Source organism: Larus michahellis, chromosome 2 (genome assembly GCF_964199755.1).
Source record: "Larus michahellis chromosome 2, bLarMic1.1, whole genome shotgun sequence".
In the NCBI taxonomy this organism is placed as follows: Eukaryota; Metazoa; Chordata; class Aves; order Charadriiformes; family Laridae; genus Larus; species Larus michahellis.
The window spans coordinates 4,763,417-4,778,635 of NC_133897.1; the positions used below are offsets into that span (position 1 = coordinate 4,763,417).

Genomic DNA, 15,219 nt, shown 5'->3' on the forward strand with positions numbered 1-15,219 from the left:
TGGTGAAAATAAAACTGTGAACTGATGGATATAAACCAAAGGAATGAATGTTGAAGAAAAAGAAAATAAATTAATATTTAGGAACCCTCTAGTGGGAAACCCACTGTAAATCCTTAACCTGCTAGATTAGAAAAGACTCAGGAGCTAACACATTTTTTTTTCATGTGGAGAGACTTTGAGAATTATCTTTTTGTTCACAGTCTGCATCTGAAAGGAAATGAAAAATTCTGGTGATTTTGGAGGAGCAGAGGGGTGATGGCAGTTCAAATGTTACTCCTCAGTTCAATTGCAGTAAAGGTTAGAGCAGAGTATAGTTTCAAATTAAAAACAGCAACAGCTGGTATTTTTAGCTAAATCCATAGATACCTTTTCAACAAAGTATCTCTTCAGATGAAAGTTTAGTTGGTTAATTTTTATTTTGTAGTCTCTGGTTTGTTTTTTTTTTTTTTTTTTCATTTTACTGCATGTGTAAATTAGACATCCAAGCCAAATTCCTTTCTGAAATTCAGAAAACAAACAGCCCCCTCCAGTGACTTCATTCATCTCAAGATAAGCACTTGAGATATGTCAGAGGAAACATCTTCTACAAGTACCCATTGCTTTCCATTTACTGAACCAGAAATAAATGTGGTCGGTTCAGACTTAGACATGTAACTTTTAGATATCCAAAGCCAAGTGAAGTAATTCCTACCCCTCTTCAAGATTAACACTTCCCCATCATATGGTTTGCCTGTTGTTATACAAGCAGTTGTACCTACAGGTGCTCAGTGCTTCATAGGACAAACTTTTTAAAAGTATAATTTAAAGTTATTGCTGCTGTTTGTAAAAATGTCTTATAGTCATATAAAAATTTTACTGTATTAAGAATGAACATGCTGTTGATAAATAGTAGGGCCAGTGCCTAGCCTAGTTACATATTCTGGAATCATAGCAGCAGCCAGAGGATCCTATAACAATCTAGAAAATGAGATTAGCCGTGTCTTAGAAACATTTTAGTTATCTAATAACCCTTTCTTTAAGGAACCATCATAACATGTGACTTTTTTCATTAAGCCTTCATTGAAACAAATACACTTGCCTAATTAAAATTAGCAGGAATGATATTGAAAATTCATGTTGATTCACCCAGAAGAGTGATTATGGATGTAGATATTTCCACCTTGGGGTCACCAGTGCAAATCCAACTGGATCTGTAGAGATTTCAAACTACTCCAGATTAAATGTTTATTTGTCTATCTAATGAATTATGAATCTTGGTTTCATTCCTACTGAACAGATGTCCAAAAACCCCTCAAACCCAGCTCTACAAGAGGTAACAGCTGTCACTTTTGTTAGTGATCCTGTAAGGAGATAAAAAAAGTAGGACATACTTTTACACTGGACTGACTACTCCTCCCCTAGGGTCATACTATCACCCCGCTATAGGTCAAATGTGAAGTACAATATGTGAACAGGTCTGGAAATCCTAGGCAAATAATTTAAAAATATTATTTCAGTCCTTTATTTTACATAGCTCTAGTTACAGTAGAGCTTTTTGATTTTTTTTATATATATATTATTTTTTTTCTAAAACATATTTTTCTTCTTTTTTTTTTTTTTTTCTTTTAAAGAAAACTGTCCTCTTAATAGATTCCAGGTTAGTTAAGTGCTGGTATAGATTGGTATAGATTGTGTTGAGCTAACCTTGTCTTTGAGGAGGGAGATGGGCTAGATGATTTCTCAAGAGTCCTTCTAGCCTTAATTACTTCAGAAATTATAACACCATGGAAAAGAAATTTCATCGGTAAAAGTGAAAAGGCACCGTATTTGTGTGGAATTTAAATAGAAGCATCAGAGAAATCCCTCAAAATAAAGAACAGTTAAAATGTCCATGGCAAAGGTGTGTGGGCAGGTTGGCAGATTTCCTGGGCTGTAGATGTACGTGGCACCACTCTCCAGAGTATCAAACTAGTGATATCCCTGAACATTGCATTGAAAACAGGCAGGGAGAGAGAGAAAAGTGGTACTTTATGTTACCATGTATTAGCACACTGTAGCTGGATGGTATGTAGGTGAAACAGATTACAAGCCACTAACAAGGAGGGGTCCTAATGGAAATTCAGACAGGCACTGTATGAGCAGCAGGCTTCCTGCAGTTATATCAGAAGATAACAATGTATCAGCCATCTGCTGATGCACAATAAATAACAAAAAAAATATTTTGCCTGCAGGCTGCAAACATCACTTATAACTAGATAGTGAAAACTTTTGATTGAGTATGTACCCTGCCCAAAAGATGACCAGAACTGGTTTGACAATCAGGCTGATTGACAAGTAGTCAAAAAAAATTAGTTACAAAGTCATGGAGAATTGAAAAAAAAACAACCAACCCCACAACAAAACAACATGCTACTCCCCCCCCCCGCAACTCCCCCCCCCCAAAAAAAAAGGAAATAAACAAACCACACCAAAAAACAACACCAAAACTGAGAGAGGAAATAATAATTCCTTACCCATGCTAGATACATACCCTATTGGATGCTGATGAGTTGTTTTTTCTCTTATCACTAAATGTGGATGGCTCAGTAAGTATCGTTGTACTCACTGAGTCAATACCAAACCAATATTACAGCAGTAAAGATTATGTTTAATTATACTGGCTATAATTAAAGCACATAGAATTACAGTAGTAATTATGTTTTCATACCTGACAATTTAAAGAGGGACTTATCTTTCCCCGTTCAAAAATTAGGTGCCTAGTTTAAGTGAATTGCCCTTAGTATTTGCTGGATAAAGAGAATTATCTCTGAGGTATGATTCACCTCATGTCGCAGAATAACATAAATTGCCTCCTGTGGGTCTCTTTCTCTCCACTGTCTGCAGATGGAGTCTGGAGGACTAGTATAGAGAAAATGCTCGACTTTCTTATGGATAAGTTTAGATGAGGTAATGATCACCCTTAAATTCCTTCCATTTCACAAATGCTTCAGTGTCTGGATGAGTTCAAATGGATGTATTCAAAGGTGAAGATTTCAGCGTTCCTGGAGCTGTGTATGAAACACTTACTGTCTCCTACAAATTATGCTCTGTATGCGGCAATGCAGAGAAAGTGGATTTTGGACTCAAGATTGTAAATGAATAATTAATTAGTAAAATAATCTTTGGGAAAAAGGATCCCAGGGGAAAATTATGAGCTTGTTCCTCAGTGGACAGTGCTAATTAAATGATCTGTAGTGGCCTTGATCGGTGCTACGGGAAGGTGGACAAAACTGGGTTAATTATCAGGAAAGGCTTGGTGTTAGTTAACATTGAGAGAGGACTTAGCCTCTTGCAGTCATTCAGCTGGGAAGATGATTTCATGGAATCATGGAAAAAAAACCCCAAAGGAATTTCAAGAGAACATTTAATCAATCCATGTATCTGCTGTGAAAAAGTTATTAGTTATTTCCTGCTGCCCACAAACTCTTCTTTTTACCTGGCAAATTTTCATGCATTTCAAAAGTTAAAAAAAGTTGAGAAAGGACAAAGTTTTTTTGGTATCATGTAAACAGTAGCCTGCACAGAGACCTTTACCATTAAAAAGCACTACATAATATTAATAACTAGGTCAAAATAGTTAGTATTACCACTCCTAAGGTAAGTTCTGCTTTAAATAGAAACTTGATTGAGAGCAGTGGCTGGATTGTATACAGAGTAAAGTTGGGGTCAAATAGAGTTTCGTTACCAAGCACAGTGAATGCATAGGACTTTAGATCCAAACCTAAAGTGGTAGCAGAAAGAGAGAAAAGAGAAAATGCACCAACCTAACTGAGTATCTGCAGTACTTTTTTCAAGACAGGGGACAACTCTGTTAGGCAGCAGCGCATGCTGGAAGCAGAAACAGCCCAGATTTCTGATCTTTCATTTGCTTGCTTGGTTGCTAGTACCAGGTGCAAGGGGCAGAAGGATGGTGAAGTCTCATTTCTACAGACCACAGAAAGGCATGATGGAGCTTCTGCATCTCTCCAGGAATCTTTAATTCCCATTGACTCTTCCCTGGACTCCCAACATGGGAGCTCTTCACATTGGTCACCTCATGCCTATGTTCTCCTTAGGCATAAGTAGAACCCAGCTCTTAGTTTTAGTTATTTTCTAAATTATGTCTGAATTGTGATGATTAGTTATCCAAGACCCAAACAGTTTTAAGTCTCATTGATTTCAGTGGAGAATCAAGGGCAGAAAATCCCCTTTAGCAATTAGAGTTGGTGGTATTTTCATGTTGCATAGGGTTTTTTTTCACACATACACTTCCACTCCTGCACATACACTTGTATCTACATGCAAACATCCTGGTTTTCTACAGTGTTTTTTTAAACTGAAGCCCAACTCCACACCTCCATAGAGTTACTGATTTCCCTTTACACTGGGTATCTAAGCGGGGTTTTACACTCTTGCTGGCCATGCAGCTTTACCAGACAGAGACAAAGAACAAAGGAAAAATACTTTACCATCTTCAGAGATGATAAATCTGAACAGTGCAGGACACTTGACAAAGACGATTTCTCCCACACTTGCAGGTTTCCAGCATGTAATATTGTCCCACATTCCTGGGCAGCCTATAGAAGAGAAGGAGGGATAAAATACATTAGTGATGGGAATTCATTCCTTTCTTCACACTGTTATTGCGCTTTATAGTTGGTTCTTTCTTCAATACATGAAAATGTTCTTGTTTAAAATTAATAGTATCATTTTCTAATAAGCTTTCCCTGGAATTAAGTAATATTCACTCATAGGAATATCATAAAATACGTAGTTGCATGGCACAATAATATCCAGACTCTACCCCGACAGACGACATTTCTTAGTCCCAGTTAAATCACTCCAATACACACCAGAAACAAATTTTCCCTTAAGCATGAGATCTACCACCTTGTGGCTATCTTTTAGTATCATTTAGATATCTTTCAGTATTGCTGAGCTAAATTTTAGGCATCTTTGCTTTAAATTCTATCAATTTTGGTTGGCGGTAATCCTTGTCAAAGTTTGGGTACTGGCACATTTTGGAATTTGACCTCAGGAGATGACTGGAAACTGAAAAACAGATTCCATTTCATCCTACAGCTGGTTTTGCGGATATGTGAGGGAAGCTCACCACTTTCATGTTGTTCAGTTTCTTAAAAAAAATATTGGGAGTAGAAATGTCTATCCTTAGTAAAGAACTGTTGTAATATTATTCACTATCTTTGCTCTAGAGAATATAGACACACTATTTCAAAATGATGATTTTGACCTCTAGTGATCTCTTGCATAAGATAAAGACAGAATTAGGCCTTTAACAACTGTTCAGAGATTAGGCTTCAGGCAACAAGCTTTGAATTAAAGATCTGAGTGGTAAAGAACCAACCTCCTGTTACAAGCATACAGAAAGAAGAGGTGATGGGATTGTGGATGGGAGGTGTCTTCTCTTAGGGTATCAAAAAAATTCAGGTCCCATGTGCTATTGTAAATCCAATAAAAGAGCCCAGCTCCCGTTTCTTTCTGATCACTGTGTCAGAGATATAGCAAACTATGATTGACTTTCAAGAAGCAGCTACCTATGCATGAGTCCTCCTGGAATTCTGTAAACCACCATCTTACTAGCTCATAAACCTAGGTGACCTATCCAATGTACAGAAAAACTCAGAGTAACGTCTCAAATTTCCTACTAATGTCTAAAAAAATTACTTAGTGAAGGAATCTCAAATAGGGATCGTCTTCTACCTCAGCAGGAAAAGAATGAAAAACTAAATCTAAATATCTGCACTACTTATTTGCATTAGATTTTGAGATCAAACGCATAATCTTATCAGTTGTTGAAAGCTGCAAGTTCCACAATTTTCTAAGTGATTTTCCATTGAAAATCTCCCTCTTTGACTATGTACCAGGAAAAATAAAATCTTCACTAAAAGCGGATAATACTTCAAAGTGTCATACTTTCAGGCTGGCACAAGTACAATATAATGAGCTTTGGGTAACCAACTTGTAAAAACAGCGTGGGTTCTATCAGCTTTGGTGATAGCAGCAGATTTCCACCACCGGAGAATGTATTCTCACAGGGCTGGATTTGGTGTATTTTTTCCATCAGTTTCAGTGGCAGGGAATCAAGCTCTGTTTTCTCACAAAATATAAGCCATTTACTATCATGAGTGCTGGATAGGGCAGTTCTGAGTGATACAGTGTTTGAAGAATTAGGTCAGTCTCAAACAACACTGTTACAATATTATAATGATGGTGTGTGATAAGCAGTTGATATTCTTTCAAATTAAAGGGTACAGCATCAGATCACATCTTGTAATTTAATAACTATATAAAATCCTGATCCTATTAGCTAAAAAACCCTCGGTTTTGTCAGACCCACACCCACCAGAATACAATATTACAGCAAAAAAAAATGCTAGTTAATTCATCACAGGAGTTGGAAAAAAGGAATTCTTTACATTCCCCTCTCCTCTCTCTTTCTTCCACTCCTACCCCAGGTTGTTTCCTTTGCCAGGTGGGGATCTCATTGTCTGAATATTGTGATTCACTAGAACATCTCCGTAAGGTTTAAAGGCTGGGGCTTGAAAAGTTTTGCGATAAAATCAGCGTAATAAAGATGGGAATCAAGATCATTGAGCACTTTTAGTTTTAATGTCTTTGATAGCTAGTGTCTGTCCACTCAATAGGAACTGTATTTACCACGTAAATATGAAGACGTATAGTAATAGGTTTATAGTTCACTAATGTACGGTACTCTGTATGAAAGTAAAGAATATGTAAATATTCTTTACGAGACATTTGACATTTGCTTACAAGAGGTGTTAGAGACAATCAAAGTAGCTAATGAGATATTCTGAGAACCACCTTCTAGCCTTGCTTGCTTAAATTGAATGAGTTTGATAGGAATAGGGAAAGCTTTCTTATTTCTTCTTACTACTTCAACATCAGTTGTCTTCTAAACACTGGGATAGCAATAAATACTGCAAACCAACCTAGAGAAATGCAAGGAAATCTTCATACTGCAGAAAAGAAAGTGTAGACACACAATAAATATTTCCTAGTACTGTGTTTCAAATTCAGTTATACCAGGTGCCTTTTTTTTTGTGGCAATACGCTGCAGAGCAAAAAAAAAAAAACAACCCCATTTTAAAAGACATTATAAGTTCATTGTGCTAGAAAGCACTGATACGCTGACATTGGAAAATAGGGATAGATAAGTAGATAGTTACTGAAATAGGTGAGTGATGGAGATTAGAAAGAATTCATAATCAGTGAGAACGTTGTAAGATCCAGCCTGGAAAAGCATACTTGAAACAAACAATTTATAAGAGCAAAGAAAAGAATTAAAAAAAAATAAATTAAATGTCATAAAGACCAGAGTGCACAATCCCCTTGCATTTGTAAGCCATGGTACAGCCAGCAACTCCTGCTGTGTGAAATCTGCCCACGGAAATCAATGTGACTTGAGTGTGAAACTGCACGGCAGGGTTCTCCTCTGGAGCTGATGGTATGTCTCCTCTGCCGCGTGATGTAAGGATACCCAAGCTAGCTTTGGAAAAGGTAGCTCAGACAATGCAAGCAGCAAGGTGCAGCTTCAAGTGGGCAGATTTTCCTACTTCTTAGCATATTAGAAATCATTAATAACAACAGGTAGATTTAAAGGATAAGAGTGAAAAGTGGTTGTCTTGCTAATCGATGGTCTTGAAAACAAGGCACCTTGCGGAAAGCACAAACTCTGCCTTCCTTTCCCACGTCTGCACTGCAACCTATAGACTGAAATTCATGTTTGGTAAACTTTGTGGGATTAATCTCAGTTAACATAAGTGGTGTAAAGCTTGGCATTTCATCTTGGGTAACGACTTATGTCCTTTTCATAGCATGGACATAAGAATGCTTCATCTTATTCAGCTAGTCACCTCCTCTCTGATGGGATGGATGATCCTTTGGGAGCCTCCATCCCTTGTCACTGACTTTTGAGGAAACACAAAACAGTCATTCACCTATAGGATTAGTCAGGATTGCTTTAACTTCAGATTAATCTTTTACCCTTATTCGGCTAAGCAAAGTTTTCTCTATAGCTCATGGAGAGAGACATTCCAGTTAGTGATAATCCCATTTTAAGGTGGCTGTGGTGGTGAATCACACTGTAAGTGTGCTTCCATCTCTCCACTGACTACACTCAGGCCAATAACTATCTTAGCCTAGAGAGCTGGTTATTCAATGGCTGAAGCTTGTTTTCTCTGTAGGGTCTATGTGGTCTTTTGGAGCAGATGTGAACCAAGTCTGCCCTCTGGGTGGAGGTCTGACCAGTGGCTATGTAGCATCCCTTAGACACTTTCTGATCCTGAGCAAAGGATTCCAGCTGAGGGCTTGGACGTGTTACTATGAATGGTGCCAGCATAGCTGTGCAGCTCCTGAGCAATTCAAACGACCAGCAAACCACAGTGGCTGCTTATGAAAAGCCACATGATCAATCCTTACATCTCTGTCTCAAGCTGCTTAAAAAAGTATTTAGCCTGTAAACTCCCCGTGGCAGGATCCACCTTGTCCTGTTCTTGTGAAATGTACTTCTAAAAAAAGAGTCCTGATTTCACCTGAATCCACAATATGGATTTTATATGAATTTCATATGAAGCCCATGACACCTAAGTTTAAATTCAATGTTGTTGAAGCTGAGGACGTGCCTCATATACCTAAGGATGGATCTGACTTGGCATCTACTGAAAAAGAACTGCTCTTTCAGAGAAAGGCCAAATTTTGTGACAACGAAGAAACCATGGGTGTTTACCATTGTAGAATCTTCTGACGCAATTTTAAAATTATATCTGACACTAAAACCATTCTAGTCATCCTCCCTCTGTGGAGGTTCACATAAGCCTTGTTCCCATTCTTTTACTTCAAATTAATCCTCTCAGACCAAAACATTTTCTCTCTAACCTGCTACTCCTGGCAGCTGAAAGGCTTCCTTCTTACCTCAAATTTCTGGACAAGAACCAAGAGAAAGAAACCAAACAAAATTAAAAAAAAACCAAAGCAAGCCATGCTGGCAGAATAACTGTGATAAAGAGCTCTTCTGAAATTGCTTACAGTCCCTTATTTTCTTTTTCTCCTCTGTCTAGGGCTGTCTTGAGACACTGAGATTTTATAGTGGCTAGATATAGAACCAGACTTTAGGCAGCCCCATAGCTGAAATTCACCAAGTTCAAGGAATGGACCTCAATTTAAGTCCACTGAAAACAGAGCCTGTTATCTTCCACCAACACAGAATCACTATGTCACCAGGACTATGTACCAGCTGTTCTTTTTCTATAGATTTGTGTCCTATTTTCTCATGGTGCCTCTACTGCAATACCCTCATTTACACTCTTTATGTTTAAAGCCTCTCAACAGTATCCACAACAAACTCCCATGTCCTTATCCTGTCCCTAGTGCAAAATGTCTCCTTCTCAACTCTACTAACTTTTTGGCAAGAGAAAGTGCAAAAGCAGAGATGTGTTTTTTGGATGGCAAGACCATGTGTACTAATTCACTGCTCACCAATTCACCCCCCTTATAAAGTGGGTAAGTCCTGTCTGTCCCTCTCTTCATAAAAATAATTATTTTGACATCTTTCTTGTACTCGGCACACCATTTTCACAAAACATATAGCAATTTGCAGCTTTGAGACTAATGTACCTTTGTCAGAGGTTGCTGACTTTATTCAGAGAACTTGAAATTATTAGGTGAAGGGGGGGAGTAAAAAAAGGAACGACAGGACAATGGACAAAGGGATTTATGGATTCATACACAGACAAAAGGGAATAGACAAGAATTTGCATTAAATTTGTTTCCTTGGGAAATCAGGAAAAAATGTAAATACATAAATATTAGACTTCTGTATTTTTCATGTATGGAAATAGAGGCTTGAGGTGAAAATCCATCCTTTTGGCTTACAGCTTTCAGTTTGATTATCAGTCCTTCTCCTCATTTATTAGTTTAAAATATCAACTTCAAGGTCATATTGCTTTCAGGAGAGTAATATCAAAGGAAATGTAATGTTACAAGCCAGCATATTAGACTGAATTATGCAATGCACAATCACTTTTAAAGGGCATACTACATATAAAGCCTTTCAGAGAGAGGAGGAATGAGATAGGTGCTTTCTGTTCTTCCATAAATCTAGGTAAATACAAAATAAATAAGAAATGGCGGGTTTGTAGGTGTTTTGAGTTAGGCAGCAAATTTATAATACTGTCAAAGTCAATAGTCTCTTTTGAAAGTCGGGACCATAAGAGAGCAGAAAAGAAAAATCAACGGAAATTCCAGAGCACCTTATGAAAGGTAAAAAAAAAAAAAAAAGACATTCTGTGGAATGGACATTCTTGGAAAAGAGAATACTTGATCATGCATGTGGAAAAAGAAAAGTTATTCATTCCTTAAAATGTCTTATATACAAAGAAGGCATGAGAGACCAAGTACAAGGGGAAGCTGAGCAGAAACAAAGGATCCTTCCCAGTTCTGCTCCTCTATTTATTTCATTACATGTCATCCACACCAGTTATTACACTATTTTTTTTTTTCCTCTAGCCAATTTTTGCTACTGCTGCACTGGGATGCACTTTGTATTGTCTAACGTGGTACTCATTCACCTTAACAATATAAATATTATACATGTAAATGTAAGCTAAGTTCTTCTACATTTCTTTTACAGTGCATGAAAAAAACCAGACACCTCCGGAGGGAACTGCTAGAGGGTTTTGAAGATAAATTATCCTCTGGAGATGTGCATTTTCTTCCACTGATTAGAAAAGGCACCAACAGAAAGCCTAATTTTAGGCTTAAATGAGCTGGAATTAGAACAGAGGAATTCCACTTGTATAGTCCAAGCGACTCGGCTAGGGCTGTACGTGAAGAAAAATAAACTGTGGTCAAACTTCCCAGCAGCTGGCCCACCTTGTTATTTTCCACTGCCTTTCTCTAAACAACTGCCACCCCTGCTATACAATTATGCAACACTTCATTACGACTATTTAGAATCCATTGTTTATGTAATGATAATTATATAAACTATGATAGTATTTGCTACTGTACGTCATTATCAGTAAAGTGAGTTGCTTTTTGGGATGACATTTTCAGAGATCTAAGATGTACTAAGTACAGCACTGTTTTCAAAGAACTATTAACAATCTCAGCTCTATGGAAGAGAACATCGGAAAAAATGATTTGAGATATTTCATTTATGTAAAAAGTTAATCCTAGATTATATTAAAAACTAAAAATCAAAGAAACAGAAACAATGGGTTTTTTTTGATTGGAACAGTGGGTTTTATAGCACAACAATAGAAAAAAAAATGAGCTGAAGATAGCAGGCTTTAGCTCTCAAAAGATTAAGTGCATACGCTTTGCATTTGCCAAACATAAATTGTATATTTTAGAACTGAAAGCTTATCTTTTTTTACCAGAAAGGCAAAATCAGAGGGCATTTCAGCTGGTTTGGAAGTTCTGTATCACTCAAGCACCTTGGTTCACCTTCCGGCCACCCAAGGACTGAGCCACACAAATTATAAATTAGAACATATCTATCCTTATTCCTACTATTTTGGTGGGGGAAAAAAGTAGAGACAAATACACACACATCACTGTTTGACCATGGTCTGTCTCAGAGGTGAAAAGAGAATGAAGATCTTCTCATTTGTGCAAAAATTCAACCATTAGAACTACTTTCCTTAAGAAGGTGAAAGATTTTGTCTATGTCTCATGTGAAATACACCTCAAAAAAAAAGGTTAAAACCAAATTATTAATTTTTTCCTTGAATATTTTATACATGGCAAAGATCAGCCTTCAAATAACAGGAGCTATTATGTATAATTAGAGAGGTATAAACCTTTTTTCTTCTTTTAAAGCTGTTTAATTCTTTACCATCACAAGATATTTATTCTAAGCTCACCCTTATTGCTGTTCTTGTGTTGTTACCTGCCAAGAAAACCTCATCCAAGAAAACCTCCAGAATCCTTTAAGTCCTGCCAACCAATTGGCCTTTGGTGAACTTTGGAGAGTTTTAAAGGGAAACTTCAGTTTGGCAAAATCTTTGGAACATTTTTTTGTCTAATTATACAGTAAATTAAAAAGCCAATAATCTGGGAAACTGAGAGGTGGTTGGTTTTGTTTTGGGTTTTTTTTTAAACTTTCTTTAAATATAATAAAAAAGAATGATTATTCATCTATGAGAAAGTCACCACTTTGCTGCTCTGGAGGCAGAGAGACTCTGTGAAATTACTCAAAAAAATTGGGAGATTTTATTCCAACACTGATGGAGTACAGAATGACACTTACAAGCTGCCAGAACCTGAGCCAGTGCCAAACTCACCAGCTGCAGATAATCTGGCATCACTCAGGACATGGGTTATGTGAGATCATGGGGTACTGCTAGAGGCAGCCTTGCCTGGCAGCAGCTGGTACCCTTCACTTCTTTTATTGCTGGTGGCAGTTGAAACAACTGTCATCATTCTACCCCACCACCATGCTGTTCTGACTCACTTCCCTCCCTTCTTAGGAGAAGAAGAGATCATGCACTTTTCTTTATCAACTCTATGTTCCATTAATTCTCCAAGCTGAGAGAGAGGGGAAAAGGTACACTATTCCACCAGTGCCTAACAGGCTTTTCATCCATCACAGTGCTAACGAATTGTAATCCTTAAATGACTGGGCTCAGAGTCATTTCTGGGAAGAGCATAGTAAAAACACTGGATGAAATTTGCAGACTTAAGACAGATTTTGAGAAGAAAGCAATGCAGTTAGAAGCAGAAACGTGTTTCTCTTCCACAAAGCTTTGCCTTCCTCTGTCAGATCCTACCCTTATGGATCCTCCCCTTCACAGGCACAACCTACCCATAAAAAGTGATTGACTAAGGGCAGGTGGGTGAAGTACTATCAGCTGTGTCTTACCTTTTTGAAGAGTTTCAATTAACAATATTAACTGAGCCTGCAATTTGTTGTGGCAATACAGGAACTGGATAGAAATAAATACATATTTTATATTTATATATACACTATATAAGATATTATATATGATATATTTTTTTCCCCACAAGTACGATGTACTTCACAGTGAACCCTGGCTTTCAACTAGGGCTGTAGGTAAGGAATCTTTCCAAGCTATATAACTGAACGGTTCATTGGCAATTTTGCCACCCATAGAGGGTAGTGATATTTGGCCTGTTATGAGTTTCATGGGCCTGTGAAAAAGTCATCTGTAAAGATCACTAGGATAAATAGTTGCCATAGATACAGAGAATGTAGATTTTTTTTTCAGTGTGTCTTTTTGGTGTTTTGGAGTCTGCGTTCCTTTGAAAATAGAGAGAGGATTTAGTTGCATAGAAGAAGATGAGCATTGAGGTTTCCCAGTAAAAAATTCAGGGCTTCCAATCTGTTCTATCACAAAAGAAAAAAATGATGACATATTCCTTTGATTTGTTAGTTTTTAACTAATCTCACAAAAACACTGAAGTGGGACTAAAATTAGACACAATCCTTGAAACAATCTCTGGGTATGGGGTTATATATTTCAATCTAAAAAAAATCCCAATGTAGTAAAATCAGATTTTCAATGGGACTTATTCAGGCAAAGCCTGATGTCAACAGTTGCCTAGTCAATAACATTTGTCAGGAATTTTGACTTATTTATTAAAGGATAAATAGATCATTGAAAATAGCAACTGACCTCAAGTCCATATGACTGGTAATTTCAGAACTTATGTTAACTTCTGTTACACATATATTAAGTTCCCAAAAGGAATTTACAAATTTTCATTATTTAGGTTTCATGGTAACTCCAGGGGTAAGAAGGTTTTCTGCTCTTTTTACTGCTGGAAAACAAAGCAAAACAAAAGGCAACAAAGCTAGTGAGGGGTCTGGTGAACAAGTCTTACAAGGACCAGCTGAGGGAACTGGGGTTATTTATGTGGGAGAAAAGGAGGCTGAGGGGAGACCTTATTGCTCTCTACAGTTACCTGAAAGGAGCTTGTAGAGAGGTGGGAATCGGTCTTTTCTCCCAAGTAACAGGTGATGGGACAAGAGGAAGTGGCCTCAAGTTGCACCAGGGAAGGTTTACATTTGATATTAAGAAAAATTTTTACACTGAAAGGGTTATCGAGCATTGGAACAGGCTGCCCAGGAAAGTGGTAGAATCATCATCCCTGGAGGTATTTAAAAGATGTGTAGATGTAGTGCTTAGCCGATATGCTTTAATGATGGTTTTTGTCAGTGTTAGGTTGATGGTTGGACTCAATGATCTGAAAGGTCCCTTCCAATCCAGGCAACTCGGTGATTCTATGAAAAAAATAAAATAAATGCTGACACTGAAAGCTAAACACTCTCCATAGCAAGAGTTGTAATCAAGTTCAGAAGCAAGCTGACCCTTCATATTCAGACTCCTGTGCTCCCCACTTTCTTGCTTTTCTGTTTATAAATAGAGTTATCTCAGTGAAAAAAGCATGTCTGTAGTAGAAGACAACTTATAACAAATCTTGGGCCAAATTCTTTCCTGCTGTAACCACAGTGACGCCAATGTGGATACTCTTGAGAGGCTTTTATTCCTTGTTTACTCCTTCAAATCTGAGAATGAGAAATGACTGAATTAAATAACTTAATTTCTTCCAGTGTGCAAATTCCATAATCTCTCCTGGATATTGTTTAACTGGTGAGTCAAGCAATTCTTTATTAGAGCCCATGGGACCTTATGATCTAGTGGAGGAAACAAAGGAAATAAATATATTATAAAAAGCCAGTTCATCCTCTGTTAAAAGGCATGTTAACACATTTCATTTCATACTCCTGAACAGGAAGACAGAGACTGTATTTTCTTATTTGGAGTAACTGAAAAAGAAATCTTGAAGCCAAGGTGCGATTCAATAACAATGTCAGAGTTTTACAAAGCCTGTCTCCTGCTTCATATTGAACTTCTCTGACTGCCCGCAATGTATTCAGAGTATTGTAAATAACACCAAAATTAAATGCAATACAGCCTCACAAGGATTTGCATACACCTGGGAAATTTTGGTCAGTATGAAAGAAACTAAAGGAAATTCTATGACTTTACAGTAAATTCCCAGCTACTAGATGCCTTCCTGCATATAAAGGTATACGCCTTGATCTGTGCAGGATACAGTCTGAAGTCAGGGAGAAAGCAATGTGAGGGTATCATTAAATGAAAAGAGAGGTTGAGAGCATGCTGAAGAAGCACAAAGGAGATGTTGGTTAAACAT

General features: G+C 37.4%; 1 protein-coding gene across 17 annotated transcripts in view; it reads right to left on the reverse strand.

Moving 5' to 3' along the window:
- ADCYAP1R1 (ADCYAP receptor type I) overlaps window positions 1-15,219 on the reverse strand; it is a 143,240-nt gene that overhangs the window by 50,920 nt on the left and 77,101 nt on the right. For all 17 annotated transcript variants that reach the window (XM_074573990.1, XM_074573988.1, XM_074573992.1 and 14 more), the window contains exon 4: window positions 4,467-4,574. In XM_074573990.1, the coding sequence (XP_074430091.1) occupies window positions 4,467-4,574 (108 nt within the window). The remainder of the gene's footprint in view (window positions 1-4,466; window positions 4,575-15,219) is intronic.